A 21,649-nucleotide genomic window follows, 5' to 3' on the forward strand; every position below is an offset into this window, starting at 1 on the left:
TGGGACCTCAACATTTGAGGTCCCAATATTTGAAAATATTGAGGTCCCACAGACCCTTATTCTTTACTCATTTACACTTAAAATATGCACCAAAGTGGCATCATTGTCTCAAAAAACAATGACAGGAATTATTTATTTATTTTAGTTTTACCTTAAGGCTCACAATAGTCGAATTATTTACGTGTCTACAGGAGAGCGCAGTTGACAGACCAAGGGCTACAGTTGGTACACCTGTACAAGCCACCCCCGCCTTACCCCATCAACAGACACAGCAGTAACAGCACACCTGACCTGGCCAGTCAGAACCTGGGCCAGCCCATGCACGCCTTTATCAGTACACAGGTAAAATATGTAGGCTAGTTCAGTGATTTGTATATAAATGATTTAACATCAATTATACATCAACAGAAAACCCTATATTGATGTAGATCAAAACCATGCAATACTTGATATAAGTATTTCTTCCCTCTCTGTAATGTATTGTATTGTATCACCCAGGCATGAATAAAATCTTTTTGATACAATCTTATTTACAATATGCAATAGTTAAAAATACACTATTTTCTTGTGTGATGAAAATTGTTTTCTGACACAATGATTCATTCCTGAAGTTGTTTTCAATGTGTTAACAATGCCATATATTTGGTGTACATTTTAATTTAATTAGGTAAATTTAATTGGCATTTGGTTTGAAATGCCATAAATGTGTGGTTTTTTGTCAACAGCAAGTGAGTGGTTCCAGCCCAGACTTGGTGTGTTCCCGAGTGGTTGGTCAACATCCTCCCCCTCACCCCCACCACTACGAGGCTCATCGCACCTACCCCAACCTGGCCGCAATACTGACCAATGACCAACAGCAGGTTAGCTCTGAGCTCTAACATCCAGCAGTAATATACCCAAATCACCAAGGAATGCACTAAACAATTATTTAATACATCTCCGATTATCCAAACTCCAATTGTCCGAATCGCTGACTATCCAAATCTCTTACAGTTTTAAAAAACTTAAAAGAACAGTAATAAGAATGGTTGTTAAAGAAGGCAGAAGCTGTGATTGCGGCAAAATGTAAAAATTCTCTTGTGGTTGTGTACTCCTGCTCACATAATTTTCTCATGCGGTCATGGAAACTATGTAACCTTTTTCCATGACTGCGGCATAATCTTGAATATATTTCTTGGTCTTGTATACATCATCTTTGTTTCCCGCGGTCACGGAAAATCATAATCGTCATCTGCGGTCCCAGCGAAAACATTAATTTTTCAATCGCTAAATCTTTGCAGACGCTTTCTGCAATTGCAACAGTAAATGCTCGTTTTGACTCAAAAACTTCTGTATTTTCTGTAAAATATCCAAATTTAAATTAAAACCCAATCATCCAAATGTTTTTATTCCCTATATGGGAAATTCTTAAAAAGAAAACCTGTTCTGCCCCCTATTAAAGAAAAATAATTCTGTATATTTGATCATTGTCTTTAATTTTATACAAGAATACAGGATTCTCTTCCCTTTACAATTTAAAGCAAATCTTTACAGTGGTATTTAAATTTTAATATGACTTGTGTGCAATTTTAAGCCAAACATCAATTTAAAAAAACTAATACAGTTCATGGGAGATACCTTGCACTTTCTATGGACAAAGTTCATCAGGTTGGTCAGAATACTAATGTTTTATTGTCTTGGTATTTTTTGCAGCACATAGAAGAGTTGCACAACGTCTATGATGATCGCAACATCATGTACTACATGAGCAGAGGTGGTGCGTTGATGACCCAGCAACAGCAAGTGGCACAACAGCATGTGATGGCCTTCAACAACAACCAGCAATACTCCACGTCAACATCGCAAGGTCAGAATGTAGCTCAGGTGTCCAGGTCGGGGATAGAGTAACGAACGTGTTAAACTCATAACTGTATATGAAACTAATTAAAATTTATTTTAGGAACACAAAATGTTAATGAAAACAATCATCTCATCAATACAATAAATAAATTAGTTAAAACAACATTAACAATGACTTGATGATATAAAACTAGTTGTTTGAGATTCTATTTTTTGTCAAACCTCAACAGTCTACAAATTTAATTGTGTTAATTGTTGATCATTTCTATTGCAAAGTGATAAATAACTTAACACACAAGTTTCCATGGGTAAAAAAAAAACTAATATTTTTTTACTAGTAGTAAAATTTGTTTACTAAAATAATTTAAGCGTTGTAAAGTAAAATTAATTACACAATGAAAATTCTCTTATCCCTAAGTGAACAATGAAATAGCATGTATAATTAATGATATACCAGTACAGTCAGATTTACTCTGCTGTTTGTAAACAATCCCCACCTTACGGCACCTGGCTCTGCCCTTCCTGTGTAATTATTTGGCTCAATTGTAATTCAATCTCTTTTGTAATGCTCCATGTCACTCCCATGCAGTTAGCTGTGATCAAATGTCAAATATAGGTTTGTTTGCGTTTAGTGATGGATACCTTGAAGTCATGAAGCTGATTTTGGAACTGTGTAAGTTAGGTTTTTCGACAAAATTATATTTTTTTGTGGAATTTATCTTAGTTTCAATACTTTAAAACAAACTTAGCGTATTTGAATTTAATGTATTTTTAGTTTCAAAAACTACATAATATTAGAAATTAATATTATCATAGAATAACCAACACAAGTCTTCTCATCCCATTGTAAATTTTAAAGCTCGTTTTCATGTATATTTTATTTACGGTGAGTGGTGACACTGGGCGCTAGTGTTGACAATATTTTGTTTCTTTTATTTTAGGATTAATTTCTTGATTAATGCTTTTCTGTTTGCTTATATAACTAGGGGACGAGTTATTGTTTATGATTAGATTGTACTATTTTGGCTAAATTAGGTTTTAAATTACTGAAAAAAATCAGAATCAAATTGTAAACAAAACACAATCTTTGCAGTACACAGTACAGAACTAACAATAAAACTGTCTTCAGCTGTTCCATAAGGAAGAGAAATCTACGAAGGGAGTATGTTTTTACCCATGATATTATCTTGTTTGCTTAAGTTAGTGAGGGATATGTATTCAAACAATCCAAGGATTTTTATGCAGAAAGTGTTGAAAATATGCAATTTTTAATGTGCAGTAGGGTCTTATCTGATGTAGGATTTGTAAACATTGTGTACGTCTTTTATTGCTTAAACCCCCCATAACTTTTAATATTACCTAACCCTGGCTAACTGCACAGGTGTCGGGACAGAGCCTATCTATGAGAACGTACCTCTGCCCTGGCAGCAGGAGGGTGGGGAGCCCCGCAGTCGCACGTCTAGTATCCAGTCAGCCCCGGAGATGACGAGGGCTGTCTCCGCCTCAGTCCCAACCACTGCCCCGCCTACCACCGCCACCCTGCCACCTAAAGCACCCGTCAATGACAGTATAGGTTAGTGTTGTAGGCTTACTGTGTCTCTTAATAGTCGTAGAGTTGATTAATATCTGTAGTAGGTTTAGGTGTGTTACTATCGTTGCAATTGTTTTGTAGCCTTAACTATGCCTGTTGGAATAAAATATTTTTCTTTTCTTTTTACTTTTTAACTATTCTGGTCTGAGATGAGTTGAGTAGTAAATGCAGCATAACCATCTAAGTGGCCTTCTTTACCCATGGAATTTTAAATGAAATGAAATGAACATTTTTTTATTTTACCAGACAAAGTTAGGGCCACATGGTCCTCTCTTACACTTAACCTGACAAACGTTAATATAAAGAAATAAAAATACCATGAGATATCTCAATCTAAAATAAATTTACATATTTAACAAATCAAGAACAGATGAAACAAAAATGCAATTTAACAAAATAATAATAAATAGAAATAACAACAAAAAAAAAACACTTACATGCACACGCACCAGCAATCGCGCAGACACAGAAGCTCTAGAACACGCTAGCCGAGACCATTTGCTCAAATTAGAGATTTTTTAGTACCGCCACAAACTGGGAACGTTTTTCAAGGGATTTTATGTGCAGGGGTAGGCCATTCCAAAGACGGCAAGCGGTAACAAGAAAAGCCCTGTCATAAGCGGTGGTCACATGATGAGGTATACGCAATGTGATCGAAGAAGACCGAGAAATTCGTGAACTACCCTGAGACACAAATTTAAAATCAGATGTAAAATATTTAAAAAAAAAAAAAAAAAAACCAATGCCAAAATTTTGAGATGTTTGCTTCAAGGTAGTATAGCGTGATATGCTCTTCACGCCGCAGACAATGTAGACAAATCTCAAACAGACTGCTGGATCATACCCACCTGAATCACAGTCATGTCATTGATCAATGAGTTGCAGTAACTGAAGTGGGGCAGTACAAGTGATTTGTTCAAATGAAGTTTAGTGTCTTGTGGCAAAAAGTTCTGCAATCTTTTCAGTGAATGTATGGAGGAAAAAACCTTTTTTCGTGTGTCCGTAACTGTTGTGTCCCAAGTAAGTGAAGAGTTGAAAGATATGCCAAGATTATTTACTTTGCCGTAGTAGGGGAGTGCTTAGCCTTTCAACTGTGAATGGGTTTATGGAGTCTAAGTCAATTGAACTGCGAAGTCAAAGGTGGCAGATTACAATACATTTTTGTCTTTTCGTGATCCCGTCTTAAGACTTTGATTAACTACTGAGAGAGTGTGGTGAGCTCTTTTAAATTCATTATTCAATTCCATAACAAAATGATTAGAGATAAATAAAGATTACCTTAATAATATTTTTGCTTTTGCTGAACAAATAACCAAAATCTGTTGAAAGGGGCTTTAGGTACTTTAAGAAGATCCTTGAACTTTTCTTTTATTCCTCGTGTATGCCTCATTACAGAAATACTGAATAGTTTTGATTTTGTTGTAACTGCTTACCGTCCCTAAGAGAATGGATCTTTTTCCATAAATATGCAGTGTGCAGCAGCACTCTAAAACATATTATTTTGAATGTATAACATTAGATTGTCTGTTCAAGGATTATTTTTTCTCTTTTGTGATTACTTGAAAGGGTGCAAGAAATGAATATGTCTCTCTGAACCTGTACCTGGTGAAATGAGTTTGTATACTGCCATGATCGGACTATGGAAACCCCTATACTGGATGAAAATAGTTTTTCTTCATTCTTGACCCCCAAAACAAAACGTGGTCGTGACGCAATGTTTCAAATACTCATTGGGGGAGGAGAGTAGACAAAACATGAAACTAATAATGATTTTGTGTTTCTCTGTCACCCAGATTCGTCAGGATCGTTGCGCAGCAGTGATAGCTCCAAGCAAGGCAAGCAACGACCCAAGTGGGGCGGACTGCTGGGGCGGGGCAAGTCAAAACATGCCGGCTCCACCAGCAGTCATGGCGACCTGGGTCCAAGACTACCTCTACCCCCAACCATCTCCAAGGAAACAATGGTAACTGTTTACATTGTTTAAGGAGCATGTTTAACACGTTCGCTACTGAGCGTCGCGTATATGTGACGCCGCGGTCATTGCCACACACCGAGGTATACATTTGAATCTTACACATAGACCGACTGTCACTTGGATAACATTACACACAGACCACTGGCGAAAACCTGTAAAACAGTGATCATTTACATTGTAATACGCTACAATCGTGTTTGTGAATAATTTATTCTTGTTTTTTTTTATTTTTTATAACCTTTTGTAATGTCGCATATAAGCGACGCCCGGTCTACAGCGAAGACAATAGTGAAAATTAACATAGTTTTCTTGAAATAGACCAAACGTCGCATATATGCGACAGTTCATTTTTTAGTGTTTTTAGGTGAAAGTAAGTAAAAAAAAAACAGATTATTCAAGAACAGTTTATAACTGAACTAATATAAAAGCTACATAGGATAATGCAGCATACACATACTGCATACATACATACAGTGATGCAGAAAAGTAAAGACCAGTTTTTCCAACTATCATATGATGTCAAAAATCACTATATCCACAGACCAAGCGACGCAGTTGTGCGTCAGACATCTCTGAAGACGACTGCAGAGAGTTCAGTGCCTTCAAATAGACCGTTACAAAGATATAAGCATTATAACATTAGAACCCCGACATAAATGCAACGGCAGTCCATGGGTGGAAACCGTTAGCATATGTGCGTCGCTGGTCCATGTGAATGAAAAATGTTGTACTATTGCAGTAGCGAACGTGTTAAGTAACTAATTTGAAGTAATTATAATTTGAAAACATTTTTTTTTTGAATTTTTGTAGAAAAAGTACAAAGAAAAAAAATTTAAAAGACTTTTATAAAACTCATTATTTAAATGCAATGTTGCAAAATTAAATTGTTGAGGCTTCTCTTATTTCTACCCAGTAATATGCATTGAACTTCTTTATAGTGTTAGCTAAATCTTGATTCTAGGTGAAAGTGAAATGTATAAATCTAATAAAACTACAATGTCCTTAAAAATTGTTTGTTGTGTTTGAAGCCATTACCAATCCTTTTTGGTATTTTTTTTACATTTGTATGGAATATCAAACATGTGGTTTTGCAGTGCCAATTGCTGGAGAGGAAATTAGTAGACAATCAGTTATTCTTTGAGTTTGAGAAAATTCCCAAACAAAAAGTGAACCCAGACTTCAGCACTGCTCTTCACCCGGACAACGCAAGTCGTAACAGGTTGGTTATGTTTTGATTAAATTGTACGATTCTTCTTCTTATGTGTCTTCATGTGCTTAAAGCAATTCTTTCCCACCCTGTGTTAGTCATCAACAGTTCCCTATCACTGAAAAATAATCATCACATTTTTATGTTCAACAACAATAAGAAGATATTCAAAAGTGTGGCCATTCTATTTTTATGTTCTACATTAATAAGCTTATTAGGCCTATCTAATTAACAAATTAAAAGGTTGAAATTCCTCATTGTCACTTTGTGGTCCAAGTTTATCCTACAGAAGTATGCACATTTCGTTGCGAATGCCATCACTAGATCCACTGTATAAGAACTAATCTTGCGTGAAGAGGTCTCGAAGGTTCACAAACGAAACACAAAAGCATTCAAAACATTAGTTGGCTATTATCTACATTTTGTCATTTAACATGGCATTTGTTTGGGCTATTGTCTAATTTTTTATGGTTTCAAAAAGAAGACATCAGGTATTTTAACCTTTTTTATTTAACTGTTAATTAATTGGTCTGAAAACACCACAACAAGTAATTAAGTTATCTAATTAAGATTTTTGGATGGTCCAATTCTTTTTGGATTTTGAATGACCCAAGTTCCACAGTAATTCATTTTAAAATCCTGTCCATTAGGCTACGGCCACACGGGCGTTTTTTTCACGCACAAACGCAGCGTGAAAACACGCGAAAAATTTGACTAGTATTGAAACAAATAGGCGCCTGCTACTGCGGGAAAACACACTGCGTGTGGCATACCTCATTACATTTAATGCTGCTCATATTTCTTGCGTTTTTTCACGCTGCGTTCTTGCGTGAAAAAACGCCCGTGTGGCCGTAGCCTTATAAAGAATGTGTATATTACATTAGTCTTGATGGTGGATACAAGTATTAAATTTGAATTGAATATTTAAGTTGATAAATGAGTTGAATAAATCTCATGGCCTCATTGTTTGCCATGTAAATGTAATTTTTTGCACATATCCTAATTTTTGTAATTGTTCCTGAACAGGTTTAAGGATGTTTTACCTTATGAAGAGAACAGAGTTCGGCTTTCCCCATCCAAGGAGAACAAGACTGGTTATATCAATGCTTCACATATCACGGTAAACTCATAATTTCATTGTTTTATAGCATCTCTTGGTTACGCATTAATTACCTTTATTTATAATCGTTTTGTAGCTTTTTATTTGATCATATAATTGACAGTGAGCCTAGATCCTAAATTTATGTAGAAATATCCGCTTTGTAGCAAACGTGCATGATAAAAGGATTTCCTTTAGCTTTATTAAATTTTAATAAATAGTATATAAAAAAAATTTTTTCCCGATTATCACACAATAAAAAAAGTGTAATGAATACCCGGCTTAGATTGCTAGCACAAGGAACACACAAAATGTGTAAAGTAAGTTTGCCAAAACAAGCAATGATTAATTAGTACATTAGCTTGAGAGAATTTTACTGAATTTAGAACTCTAAATATCTTAGTGGAAATGAAAATATATTATTTGAGATAAAAATATGGAGTAAAATCAAGTAAGATATATATTTTTTTTTTAACAAACCACCCTTAGACTCCTATTGAAACCTATTTATCCTAGATTGAACTGACTGTTCTCGTGGGAAAGATTTGAGACCAGTGATCACGTGTCTAAATACAATGATCTTCTAAACTTAAGTCAAATACTGTATTGGCTTATACATTATGCATTTAAACGGTCCGTTTTAACGAGTTTTTGGGGACGTCTTTTTAACCAAAAAACCCGTTGTTCGGACTGGCCTCGGTCCCGAGGTGTCCGGATAAGATGGAGTCTACTGTATGTAATTTGCAAACGTCTAGATTAAGCAATGTCTGTTAATGTAATCCCGTTATGGAGGTTTATTTAATTATGTTAACTTAAGACTTAAACTCTAGTGTTTGAGAGCAGAGCAACTTACAATCTTAGTGTCTGCATGTAAGCTTTGTAATGCGTGGTTCTCTGTTACAGCGGCCATCTTTGTCCAGAGCTCTACGCTAGAGGGTTGTGCATGATACCTCTAATGCATGATTGTGATTCTGCATGCCTCCTATAAATATTAGTAGATAAGTGCTTAGCTTCATGTCCTTTTGTTAGATGTTACCTATTTTGTTAGTATTGTTAGTTAGTCTTATTTATTAAAAGTGAGAATTTGAGTATTAGTAGTAGTTTAACGTAAAGATATAAAAGTCAGAGTTATAAAAAATATGACAGATTAAATATTCTTATCAGTAAGTTTACCTTTTACCAACAATTTCAGTTACCTGTCAGTTTTAGTCTTTTTATTTGTAAAACATATTTTGTTTATAGTAAACAAATTTGCATACTTACAAAAAAAAATTGTATACTGTAATTTTATTTGAAACTACAAGACAAATAAATCTAAATTTACAAATATTACGAAACATTTTGACTTTTAGTCACCTTTTTTCTATTTAATTAGGGGACTATATAGCAGTGATTGGTGATTTTTAGTTATGTATACAAACTGAAATCATAAACACACTTTTTTACACATTTAGTCGAGACCTTTTCCTAACACGATACATTTTAACACTGCATTGCCATTCTAACCTAAAAAACAGAACACCAAAATCAATAAAACATACAAAGACACAATGTTTACATAAGCTGGTATATTTTAAACAGCTTATAAAAACACTGTAGAAGTACTTCCAGTAGAAAATGACTGGACCTTTGACGGCCTGTGGAGCAGAGCAGGGGTAATTTTTGACACTTCTGATATTTTTCCCATCGTCCTTGGACCTTAAGCTCTAAAATGAATCCTCAACAACCATGCGACCTTTTCCCTAGCTCGAGATATTTCGTGGTGGACTGATTCGCTTATGGAATTAAATAGATGGATAGAAGATTTTAGGTGGATGGATTTTGAAATAGTAAAATGAAATATACACATAATGATAGGTATGAGTTTTTGATCAAAATTAACATACGCTGTAGATAAAAAATTTTTCTGGGGTGGAAAAATGTTAAAAAGAAGTTTAAAGCGTGTTCTAAGACAAAGCTGTATCAAGACAACCACATCTCTGTTATTGTGAGGCATCATTGGGGATATCTTCTATAAATGTTTTTTCAAGAGTTTTCTCTTGGGCTGGGTGGTTGATTTATAGTATTTTATAAGAAGAAAATGATACAGAAATGTAAGTAAATAGGAATTGTTAAGAGAAGAGGATGTTTTTCCTTGTAAAGAAGGATTAGTTTAAAATCAAATTTCAGGAATAACAAAACACAATATCAAACGTCTGCTAGTTTTAGCTATGAAATCAGATTTGTTAATGGCTCACATGTTTCATTGGGACAAAAATAGGATTGCTTCATAAAACCTAAATGAAATCTCAATGTGACGTTTAAAAAAAACAAGAACTTGCATTAGGTGTACCGTACACTTAAAATATTATTAGATCCAATTATATAATATATACAGTTAGTGTCCTGCTATTACAAACCCCGTTGTTAAAAAAATCCGTCCATTCCAAACTAAAATTTTGAATTAATTATTATTTTTGAGGATGTCTGAACGAAGATTGCATGAAATCGAGAACATCTTCTGCGGTTATGGTGAAACTGTGAATATCTTCTGCGGTCATAAAAACATCATTCTGCGGTCACAGAGAGATCGAAAACATCTTTTGCTGTCACGGTAAAATCACAGAAAACCGCTTATTCCACATTCTCGCTGATCCGAGTAGAGTTCGGTTCCAGTTGGTTGAGAAAAAGGGCATTTAAGTACAAAATTATAGATTACTGACATTACTGCTAAATATGATGATTGAATTTGTGTACTTGTTGGCAGGCTACAGTAGGGTCTCACCAACGGTTCTATATAGCTGCCCAGAGTCCACTGCCGTCCACCCTAGCATGCTTCTGGCAGATGGTGTGGGAGGCAGATGTCTACCTGGTGGTAGCTCTGCTGGATGACCCTTCTAGTCAAGTCCCTTACTGGCCCCCATCTACTGAACACCATCTGGAGTTTGGAGAGGTAATAGTCTAAATCTGTAAATCTGTAATAGTCTTTTAAATGGATTTCAAATCTGGTGTATTGTTGAAGTCTTTTACCCTTTATGATTAGGAATACTTTTAAGTTGCCTTAATAGCTAGCAGTACAGGTTTTGCACTCCAGTTTGTTTAAATTTTACATTGGTTGTTCCTGGCGCTTGGACAAACAACATGGAACACTCAAAAGTTCAGTTTAGCAGCACTTTCCAAAAAGCACATTTTAAAACTTTTTTCATGTTAGTGGTGAAACCTTGTAAACAACCGAATCAATTCCAAGCTGCGGGATGAACTAAAACGGCAATCATTGGTACTTGCCATCCAAAATGATTCTGAACTGGTCAATTCAAAATTATTACTGTCACAACTACCAATCTAAGCACAAAGCATTCAAAAATCAAACTAGGTGATTTCAATAAGAGTAGTTAAAAACGTCGATGACGTGGTGGCGCTGTTACAGCTGGAGGTGTACAGACAACTATCCCAGGAGACTGGCCACTGTGTGACCAGCAAGCTGAGACTTTACCACTCTCCATCACACAGGTCACGAGGCATCTGGCTACTGCAGTACTCCGAGTGGGGCGATCACGGCTGTCCAACAGCTGTGTCGCACTTTTTAGGTAAGTTATGTTTCATTGTCTTGATGTATCGTTTGATTACCGTTTATGAAAGTGTGGTACTTATATGATTTGAGATTAGTTGCTATGCCAATTTTAATTGTCGTATTTGATCAGGTTTCCTAGAGGAGTTGAGCTCGGTGAGGCAGCACATAGTGACAGAGATCCCTGCTGGCCACAATCACAACCCTCCTGTGTTGGTCCACTGCTCTACTGGTATTGGTCCCTCGGCTGTCACTGTGCTTAGTGATCTGCTGCTGTATTCACTCGACCACAACCAGGTCTGTATGTGGTCTCGTGGTAACAATAACAATGTAATTGCCATTTAAATTTATGGTAATTATTTAATGAATTGATATAAAACTAGGTGAAACCCGTCAAAATAGACGGTTACTTTCACGGCTTACGCCAATTCATCTAACTGTGATAAATTGAGTGAAATTATACATATTTTGAGCATTTAGCATTGTTTAGAGAGTAATAAGTGTAAAAACAATAATGATATTAATTGCGTTAGTTACCAAATGGTTGATCATTCAATGAATAAAATATTTCCCATACCGTACGTCATCGGAGTTATTATTAGTATGTTAAATGGTATCTCTTCTTTTGGAAAAACCTTTAGATGGGTAGTATTAAAATTGTATTGTTTGATCTTTTATAGTTAAAAACTTCCGCGATTTCATCAGTGTGATAAATATTAATCTATGATTTTATTTGAGAAAAAATATCTGTTTGTTGAGAAGACACGTTCTAACTTCAACCATCCGTTCTAACGATCGGTGGAGGTCCATCCGTTACAGTGCAAGTTTGATTTTTCCTTCGTCACGTCGCGTCAGTTCATATCGTACTTCTGTGCCAATGAATAACCCTCTAGCATAGTATTGAGAAATTGGTTGTGGGGTTACTGTTAAAGCTAATAAGACACTTCTGCACTTGTATTATTTTGTATTGTATTACACATTCAAAGATTTTCCCAATGATTGAAAACATGTATGACAATAATCTCATGAACCTATGATGATCTGTCAAGAATAATATAATAAAATATAGCCAAAAGTGGTGAAAAAGGCAGACACCAACCCGTACAATAGATATAAGATAGTTCAATAAGAAATAATTGTAAGAGCTACTGTGATAAAAGGATTTTCCACTGGTTTTGTAATGGAACGTTATATTGCAAAACACGACATGATACAGAAGAAAATCAATTTTAAAATCAGAAAATAACATTGCAAATACTTCTTTTGGACAGTTCAGTAACTCCCAATAAATGTGCGTTGTTCAAAATACAATTCAAAAATTAACAGCTGTTTCATTAAAAGTATTATCCACATGGCCAAAATGTAAACAAATCTGTGGAGGGATCTTTAAAGGCTTCTGGGGCAGAGCCCTGAGGGAATTTACTTTGTTTTTCTTTTGATAACTCATCTAAAGACCAAGATATTTCTTTGGACACCTCAACCAAGCTTCTACGCCCAGCCGTTCTCTCAAATTAGTGGAGACAAAGTTTCCAAATAAATATTCGGATTCCCCCATGTTAATCTTATGGGAGAAAACCCAACTTTGATGGAAGATCCTGCCCAAACTAATAAAGATTTCAAAAAATGAAAAACACTTTGCAAAACTACAGATCAGAGCAATTTTTTTGACACTTTAATCATTAAAATCGGTCCAAAAATGAGGGAGGAGTTCTGTTTACAAAAATCGGCTTAGCGTATTATATATATAGAATAGATTATTAATTGTTTGATTGAATGAATTTGGATTGATTTAAAATTTAGTAAATAATTGAAGCGGGGCTGTTAAATGGGCCTATCTCACTGATCTTTTGAGATAATCGCTGTTAAAGTTTTAGAGGTTATGTTTGACTGCCAGCATTTGCAGTCGTCTCGTCCATGCTAAAAGGGCATACTGACACCAGCTGACTTTAAGAGTCTTACCAACCAAACAAACTGAAATACACCATTCCAAGTTATCAAAGATTATACAAGAAGACTGAGGAAGTGAAATAGCGATTCTTCTCTAAAAGACTTATCTAGACCCGTTTAGCAGCTACGCTTGTAAAAACTAGTTGTTGTGAAAACTAACTTAGTATTATTGAAGTACCATATAGTATTATTGAAAATTAACTTGTATTGACAGGAGGTAGATATCCCGCGGGTGGTGTCACTACTGCGGCAACAGCGCACGATGATGGTGCAGTCAGTGGCGCAGTACAGGTTCGTCCACTCACTGCTCATATTCTACCTCAAGAACTCACGCCTTATCTGATCCCGAGGGACCGAGACCAGACCTAGTCTTCCAACCTTGGCTGTGCCTGGATAAGCTGCCTTCGTCAACACACTTCATGCTTCCGGTAGTTTATGATCAAACTTGTTTGACAATAACAACGTAAACTGAAGGAAGAGAAGCCATAGAATATGTATAATATTCTTAAGTTTTTAAAACTCGTTAAGGCAAACATCTTTTAGTTCTTTACAGAGATTTTAACGGCTTGATGAATTCAGTGATTTAATGAATTCATTTTTTGGATCACATAGTGAATTTAACTGTAGTAAAACATTGTAAATCTAGTTTGGAGTATGCATATTTGTATTGGTAAATGCATAATATATTTATCCGTTTTGATTGTAGTCAAATGGTCAATCTATTTTCGGTAAAGCCTTGTAGGCTGTTTAAAAAAACTCTAAAATGTTAGGAAATTAAAAAATATCAGATAGGTTTTTAAACCCTAATGTGATAAGCAATCTTAAGTTGTGTAGTCAAAAACAACTGATTAAACTTTATAAATACAATGTCATATACCATGTATTTTAAATGTTTACTGTACATTGTTTTATAATATGTTTTTAAACTATTAATTAGAGGAGAGAATAGAATTGATGACAAATCGATTGATTTTTCAATGCAATAATTTTTCTTTGATAAGTTATTAAATAATATGTCTTAGGATATGATGCAATGAACTTGTAATGCTATTTTTTCTTATTCTTCTAACTGTATCTCTAACTTCTTTAGACTGTGTAGAATGCTTGAAGCACTCTTGTGCCTTTGTCTGGTGCCTGATAAATCTTAAGTTTCTCGTAAAACATCTTTCTATGTAGTATTTACATTTGTAATTTTGCCAGTTTAATACCATAGTTGTGACTGTTTAAACACACAGAAATTGGTGGCCTGTTAATAATATGTGGTGCCTTAGTCATGTTTACATAAAACTTGAGTATGCTTGGATTGTTTAAACCGATTTGAATATTCCTTTTCCTTGCTGTAATAATTTATATTGTCAGTTGTCACATATAAGGAAGTAGTTTAACATAAAATAGTAAAATACCATGAACAAATGTTTTATGTCTTATTGATTTGAAATATGTATTATTTTAAAAAGTTAAATGTGTAATACAGTTAAGTCTTACAAACTCAGCATAGTGTGGACCAGAAGCATGCCACACAAAAAAAATTGAGAAAAAGTGCTAAAAATTCAATTTAACCGTATGGTACATTTTCCATTTATTTCCTGAATAGAGGTTCTGAATGTACAGCACCAAAACATTGAAATACAGGAGTTATTCAAAATACCACACAAGTTTTTTCTATGTAAATTAATTTAAATTCCATACAACTTTAAGAGAGAAAGTTTCTGACTAACAGAACACTTCACACGCTCTTGTGAGCTGTATGTGAGCTTTAGGACTGGCTAGCAACTGACTCATCCACAAGGAACCCTAGATCCACATGGCGAGGTACTGTGTGACTATTGGCGCTGATGATACTCAAACAGTTAAAATCTCGGACAAATGATATTTCAATATTTTTTTTTTACTTTTTATTTTTTAAAATTTATTTTTCATTTACTTTCTGTTTTAATAATTAAAAACCTCGGACAAATGAAAGCTCGTACAACTGATTTTTTAATATAATTAAAAATAATTTAATAACCTTTGGCAAATGAAAACTTGGACAGTTGATTTAATTAAATATTATTAGCTATTTATCAAACCTTGGACAAATGAACCTCGGACAACCGATTTTCTTAATATTTTGTCATTTTTTACAAACTCTGACAAATTTTTTACAAACTCACCCTGTGGAGCTACCGAGTTCTATAGTTTGCCACCAGTTTCGTAAATTACACCTTCACAGTCCAATTCATGTTCAAATAAATATCGGTTTACTAAACAATATGTACTGTTAAGTTTGGGGGGCTGAGTTTGCTGACTGTTGTATTAACTTATGATTTCAAATTTTGTTTAAATGCTCCAGCCTTTTTACTGTGGCCTATTGGACCATAAATCTTCAAATGTATAATTTATTTAAATATATTGCTGCTGGCCATGACTGTATTTTGAGCAATGAAATGATATTATTCTGTGTTAACTCTACATTAAGATAGTTTTGTGGTCTTTGTTGTTTTCTATTGTGCATGACCAGATTGTATATTTTGTATTAAATGTCCAAGAGGTTTTTGAATGTTTCCTTGTTATGTAGATCTTGTTTAACTACTTTTACTTCCCTTTGGTTGTGTTTTTATTTCTGATCTCATGCTATATGTATTTATTGTTTGTACTTAATGTATATAGTTTCAGTTTTATGAAATTAAATTTTTGTGTCCTTTATCGATGGTTGCTATTTATAAAAATCTTCATTGTATTTAGATCACTATTAAATAATATGTATATTTATTTTTATGTTAAAATTGTATTACGTATTGCAGTTGAGGTATTGTGTATTATATGAATTTTAGCTTATGTAGTTGTACGGCCTTAATTTATGTGTTCAAAATTCTTATTTTAACCAAAGTTATAGAATAAACGCTATTTTTGACATAATGTTAATTGATTATTTGTAATTGTAATGTGATCCTTTATCTTTGGTTAAATCAGTTGCTACTTTTCTCATCTTTTGTACGAGTAATCTATTTAAGAATAGATTCTTTCCTGCTAGTTTTCCAACACCTTTTGGGTAGTTTTATAACTCCAAATTATACTTATTTATGATATTCATTTGCCAAGGTGTTTTTGCCTGTCAATACAATACCATTTTTTAATTGCTTATTTTGATTTGTAATTTATCTACTCAACGGCGACCTTTTTTCAAAAAAATCTACGTAAATTTGTTTTAGATTTTGCCTTGGAAACACAACCGCGGGAGATGTTCAGAATTTTGCTGCGATAGTGGAAGACGAAATTAATGTTTTTTATCAAATAATATCATATAAGACCCTTTGACCATAAGAATTTGAATGTTGAAACACTTTACATTTTTATTTCAAATACAGAAATACTTGTAGTACAGTTAGGCCAAAGTTTCTGTGCACGCGACCAGATCTGGTTGAGTCTAGGCAAGGGGGTTAACGGGGGTACTTTTGTGAAAAAATTTGTGTCTTGCTACTCACTCGCCTCTACCCCTAGCACTGCTAATAGCCGGTACCCGTATGTTTTAGTTCGGCTAGTAGCAACCCGTCCATGCGCACAGAAGTTTTGGCCGAACTGTACTTATTTATGTATTTTACATACCAACGGACATCTCCAATTTTATAAACTAGACATAACAATATTTCTCTTAGTGACTGTAGAATTTAAATACATTTTTGTAAAACATTTCAACCCAGCAATATATATGTACATATATAACAATAACAATAAATATATGTATAAATATATAAATATAACAACAATAAATATATAGTAGATAACAACAACAATATAAATATTTAAAAAAAATTAAGCAAATCTGAACATTTAATGGATGCCTGCAACAAATAACAAGTTTTTTATAGAGAAAAAAGGAAAACAGTCAATATATATTCAATTAAATAACAAACAGATTAACAAGTGATAGAATATATAACGGCAAATAACAACGATAAATTAAGTCGTTCATGCTTGCAACCCAGCAATCCTCCTGAGAGTCGCCACACTGTCGTGGAAGAAATCAACAGATTCAGCGATGCTGTTGCCAAACCTTTGAAGACGAGAGACATCGTGCTATTTGCTGCGTAGTTGGTGCGGGTGTATTGCCTCACGAACAGGTCGCCGGATCGGATGGCTGATGGTGTCTTGAATAAGATCAGACGCAGGATGTCAGGACAGTCAACCTTACCATTGAGGATCTTGTGTAGCAGCACCATGTCAGCAGAAAATCTGCGACTCGCAAGAGACTGCAGCCCCAGATCCCGAGAAATGTCTTCAATTGGGACGTGCCGGTAAGGAATTCCGGTCCTGACCCCGACCATTCTAATGAATCTTCTTTGAATGCTCTCTAGTTCTTCAATTAGATATTTTTGGTGAGGGTCCCATACTGGTGAGGCATACTCGAGAATCTGGTGCACCAATGTGCAATACAAGGTCATACAAGAGCCATCATATCACTGAAGTGTCTTGAATAGCGGAAAACAAATCCAAGCATTCTATTCGCTCTGCAACAGATGTGAATTACGTGGGACTCAGGGTTTAGTGAAGGTGTCAAGATAACAACTAGGTCCTTTACCTCCTGCACTCGAGTTATGGGTTCACCACGCACTGTGTATTCAAACACTACAGGAGAATGGCAGCGGTGGAAGGTTATTACTTGACACTTCTTGATGTTATATTTCATTCTGTTGGTCTGGCACCAGTGGTCAACCATGGGGAGATCCTCCTGTATCCGTAAGCAGTCGTCTTTCGAAGATATGGCAGAGAAGATTTTCACATCATCAGCAAAAAGTAGAGAATTCCTCTGAAGAGCCACAGGCAGGTCATTAATAAAGAGAGAAAATAGATAAGGGCCGAGCAATTATCCTTGTGGAACCCCAGAGCAAGAGATAAACTCAGACAAGTTTGCAGACGCAAATTTCACATACATCCTTCTGGTTTGGAGGTAGCTGGCCAACCACTTTATTTCTCCGTTCCCAAACCCTTGGACAAGCAGCTTCCGCAGGAGGAGAGTGTGTGATCCACCTTGTCAAAAGCCTTGGAGAAATCCAGATAAATTATACAGCATCCAACTGACTGTTTGTGACAAAGGCTTCTTGAATTTTTGACTGAAGAAGTGTTAAGTTGGTCACAGTAGACCTTCCTGCCGTGAAACAATGCTGCTGTGGACAAATTATGCTAGCCAGTTTAGGCTTGATATGGTCAAGAAAGAGGTCTTCAAACACTTTAGACACAGCGGGCAGGATTGAGATAGGCCTATAGTTGGTTACATCATTGATAGCTCCTGATTTGTGGATAGGAATGACATAGGCCGATTTAAATGCTTCTGGGAAGATACCAGTTGCCAGTGATGCATTAAATATATCGCATATCAGTTTAGCCAATAAACTGTGACAAAACTTTAACACCATAGGGGGAATTTTGTCTGGACCCCAGCATTTGGTCTCATCAAGCTTCTTCAATTTGTCTGATATTTCTTGCGGGGTGAGTCTTAGCATTAAAGAGTTTCCAATATAGTCACCAATGGTAGGCGTGAATGCTTCAAGTGGTCTCATATAAACTGAGGAGAAAAAGCTCCTAAACAATTCACACATCCCTTGAGGTTCATCAGACACATTTTCATTGTAGACCATGCGTGAAGGTATCGAGGAAGTATTTTTTATAGCATTCACGTGGCTCCAAAAAAAGCGAAGGTTGACTGGTACGCCTAGTTCTACTCTTCTCAAATGTTGGTGGTAGTCGCTTTTGGCAGAGATCTTGCTTGCATTTGAGAAACGAAGGTAGTTGATGGCTGTTGGATTCTCCTTGTATTGTTTGTGGAGGATTTTTTTAGTGATTACTAAATTCTTTGAGACCGAAGAGAACCATCTGGGGAAAGGTGATATTCCAACTCTTCTCATTGGCGAATTAAGCTTCACCGCAGCAGCAATCGTTGATAGAAATTTATTAGTCATTGAGATTTGCAGCATTCAGAATAGAAGAGAAGTCATAGAGTAAATGACGACAAGAACTTTATCGCACGGTTGACAATGACGATGTCTCCACGACCGTGGGAGATGTTCAGTAGGTATTTTGATGTTATTGCAGACATAACCGCGGCCCGTGAGACATTCATGATTTTGATGTGATAGTGGAAGACGAAATCAATGTTTCCGAGTCCGTGCAAGATATTAAAGATTTTGACGCTATCTTAGAAGATAATGATGATGTTTCTTTTTTGTGGGAGATGTTAGGGATTTTGCTGCTATTGCGGAAAAAGATAATGATGTATCGTAACCGTGGGAGATATTAGAGTATAGGCGGTGATTGCACGAGATGATGACGTTGTCTACTTGGCTTTTATTCTTTGTTGAAGGATCCGAAACTCCCCGACGACTACCCGGTACCTAGTTGCCCTTAACCCGGGACCCATGGCGTAGGCCGGAGCTTATGCACCAACCCTGAGCACACCAAGGGTGGATGGCTTATGGCATCAAGCTCACCGGCTGCCGAAGCAACCCTTCGGAAAGAGGGTTGCCCCTCAATCCTAACCAGGGATACCGGCTACTTGGTCAAGCGCCCACTCCACCTGGGTTCAACCAGGTACGACACCCTGAGTTCCAACCACCTATTTGCACCACTAACCGATCGAGGCCAACCCATTTACTGGAAAACCAGAGATAACCAGCGCGATAGATCCCCAGATACTCCCAGCGGGCTTGATCCCAGCACCTGATCTACTTAATTTGTTTGCCCATCTAGCCCAACATCACTGCCAGGCCATCAGGGTTTCCCAATAGGAGGCAGATATAGAAGTGGGACCCGCCCGGATGAACCTATCCACCAAAGGTGGCGACACCCTTAACTCAATTAACCCACACTCTAGATAACCATACCCTCCGGGCTGAGGGCTCAGAGACAGGAATTGGAGTGCGCCCAGCCGTTGCCCTCACACTGCGGAGAGTTACGTTCCCCTAGAGTGTCCCCGTGAGCTTACGGATACTCGCCCGATCTCACCTCCAGGAAAGGCTACACTTCCAAAGTCGAGGATTCGCCACACAAAATGTTGATCGCACACAACAAGCGGGCCGAAACCCATAGAACCACAGTCACAGGTAGATGGGAGAATTGATGGCGCACTTCCACCTCTCCGAGAGCTAAACACCCCACCAACCTGGATGGAGGAATGTCACTGGGCGCTCCCCCTAAGGGGCTGGCCTTTCCAGTTGCCCATGACTATGGCCTACTTGAAATGCCGATTCCAACACCGAGCAGTTACCTCCCCTTTGGGGGCTGTCAGTTGCCCGTATTTCATCTCCCATGAAGAGGCTACTTCCAGAGCCGAGGATATGCCTCACAAAATGTCAGTCATACACAACAGGCAGGACAGGCCCAAAGAACCACAGCCACATGTAGAGAGCATTACTCTGAGAGCTAAACACCCCTCCATCCTGGATGGAGGAATGTCACTGGGGCTCCCCCTAAGGGGCTGGCGAGTCCAGTCGTCCATAACTGTGGCCTTACCTGATGTCCCGGTTCCAACACCCTCCCTGTGTGTCTACTTGACTGCAGTGTTTCTGTGACTGCAAAGTATTCACAATTGTGGCTTGGTCAAGGAGGACGATTATAACAACTCCTTGACCTATATGATATTCCGGATTATGTCGTGATCAATAAAGATGATGATGACGGTGTCTCGGGAGATGCTGTGCCAAACCCAATTGCAAGCTTAGGGAAAGATTATTGGGAGAGGGGGTCCGATGAACAAACACAAACTTTGGGGGGGCGTGAGTTCTTATTGCCACCACTGACAAACTGCTATATAGCGATGAGGGGTTATTTTATTTTGTGTATTTTAATCTGATTAGAATTTTTTAAAGATGTTATTGAAAGGGTAAAAGCGCGGCGGTCCAAATTCTGGTTATGTTACTACCTAAGTACACATTTTGTTGGATAGCACCATTAATAAATAAATAAATGATAAATAAATTATGTATGGCTTCAGAATTTATCCAGCACCAAGGAACATTGAATATTCATGAGAAGGATGGAGAGGAGTCAAAGAGTGTGTAATCGTGTAATAGAGCATCTTCAGGACCAATGAACTCTGCAAACAAGTAGGGTGTTGTGAAAAAATATCTATGGCTTTTGCATACCTTGGTGTCAGTTTTTGTCATAAAATGTGATCCTAAGAATTGGTAAAGTAAAAGTCATCTTAGAAGTTTGATTAATAAACCATTATTTTAACAGTATTCAAAACAAACGTTTAAATGATAAACGCTTGTACTCAGCAAATAATTTCACTTCGTATTGTATAGAGCCTCCAGTAGTTTTAAAAGGACTTTATATCTTCCAGGTTGGTCATCTGGGCAGAACAACAGGACTCGCCTCAGCTGTTTCTAAAGTCAAGTGAGAGTTATTATGTCTTTATTTCGTTGATTTTGTGTTATAAAATTATTTCATTGAAAATAGTTATCTTTTTA

The 21,649-nt window shown here is 36.4% G+C and overlaps 1 protein-coding gene across 1 annotated transcript in view; it reads left to right on the plus strand.

The window, feature by feature from the left end:
* The window catches only part of LOC128992481 (tyrosine-protein phosphatase non-receptor type 14), a 34,911-nt gene extending 18,837 nt beyond the window's left edge, over positions 1-16,074 (plus strand). Inside the window, exons 13-23 of the mRNA XM_054416072.1 lie at positions 192-342; positions 726-860; positions 1,693-1,846; positions 3,221-3,412; positions 5,224-5,393; positions 6,500-6,624; positions 7,639-7,732; positions 10,458-10,643; positions 11,118-11,277; positions 11,392-11,555; positions 13,420-16,074. Of these exons, the coding sequence (XP_054272047.1) occupies positions 192-342; positions 726-860; positions 1,693-1,846; positions 3,221-3,412; positions 5,224-5,393; positions 6,500-6,624; positions 7,639-7,732; positions 10,458-10,643; positions 11,118-11,277; positions 11,392-11,555; positions 13,420-13,548 (1,660 nt within the window). The 3' untranslated portion in view covers positions 13,549-16,074. The remainder of the gene's footprint in view (positions 1-191; positions 343-725; positions 861-1,692; positions 1,847-3,220; positions 3,413-5,223; positions 5,394-6,499; positions 6,625-7,638; positions 7,733-10,457; positions 10,644-11,117; positions 11,278-11,391; positions 11,556-13,419) is intronic.
* The last annotated feature ends 5,575 nt before the right edge of the window (positions 16,075-21,649 follow it).

This window comes from Macrosteles quadrilineatus, unplaced genomic scaffold (genome assembly GCF_028750875.1).
Source record: "Macrosteles quadrilineatus isolate MER2022 unplaced genomic scaffold, UCM_ALF_1.0 Scaffold_4__1_contigs__length_99947679, whole genome shotgun sequence".
In the NCBI taxonomy this organism is placed as follows: domain Eukaryota; kingdom Metazoa; phylum Arthropoda; class Insecta; order Hemiptera; family Cicadellidae; genus Macrosteles; species Macrosteles quadrilineatus.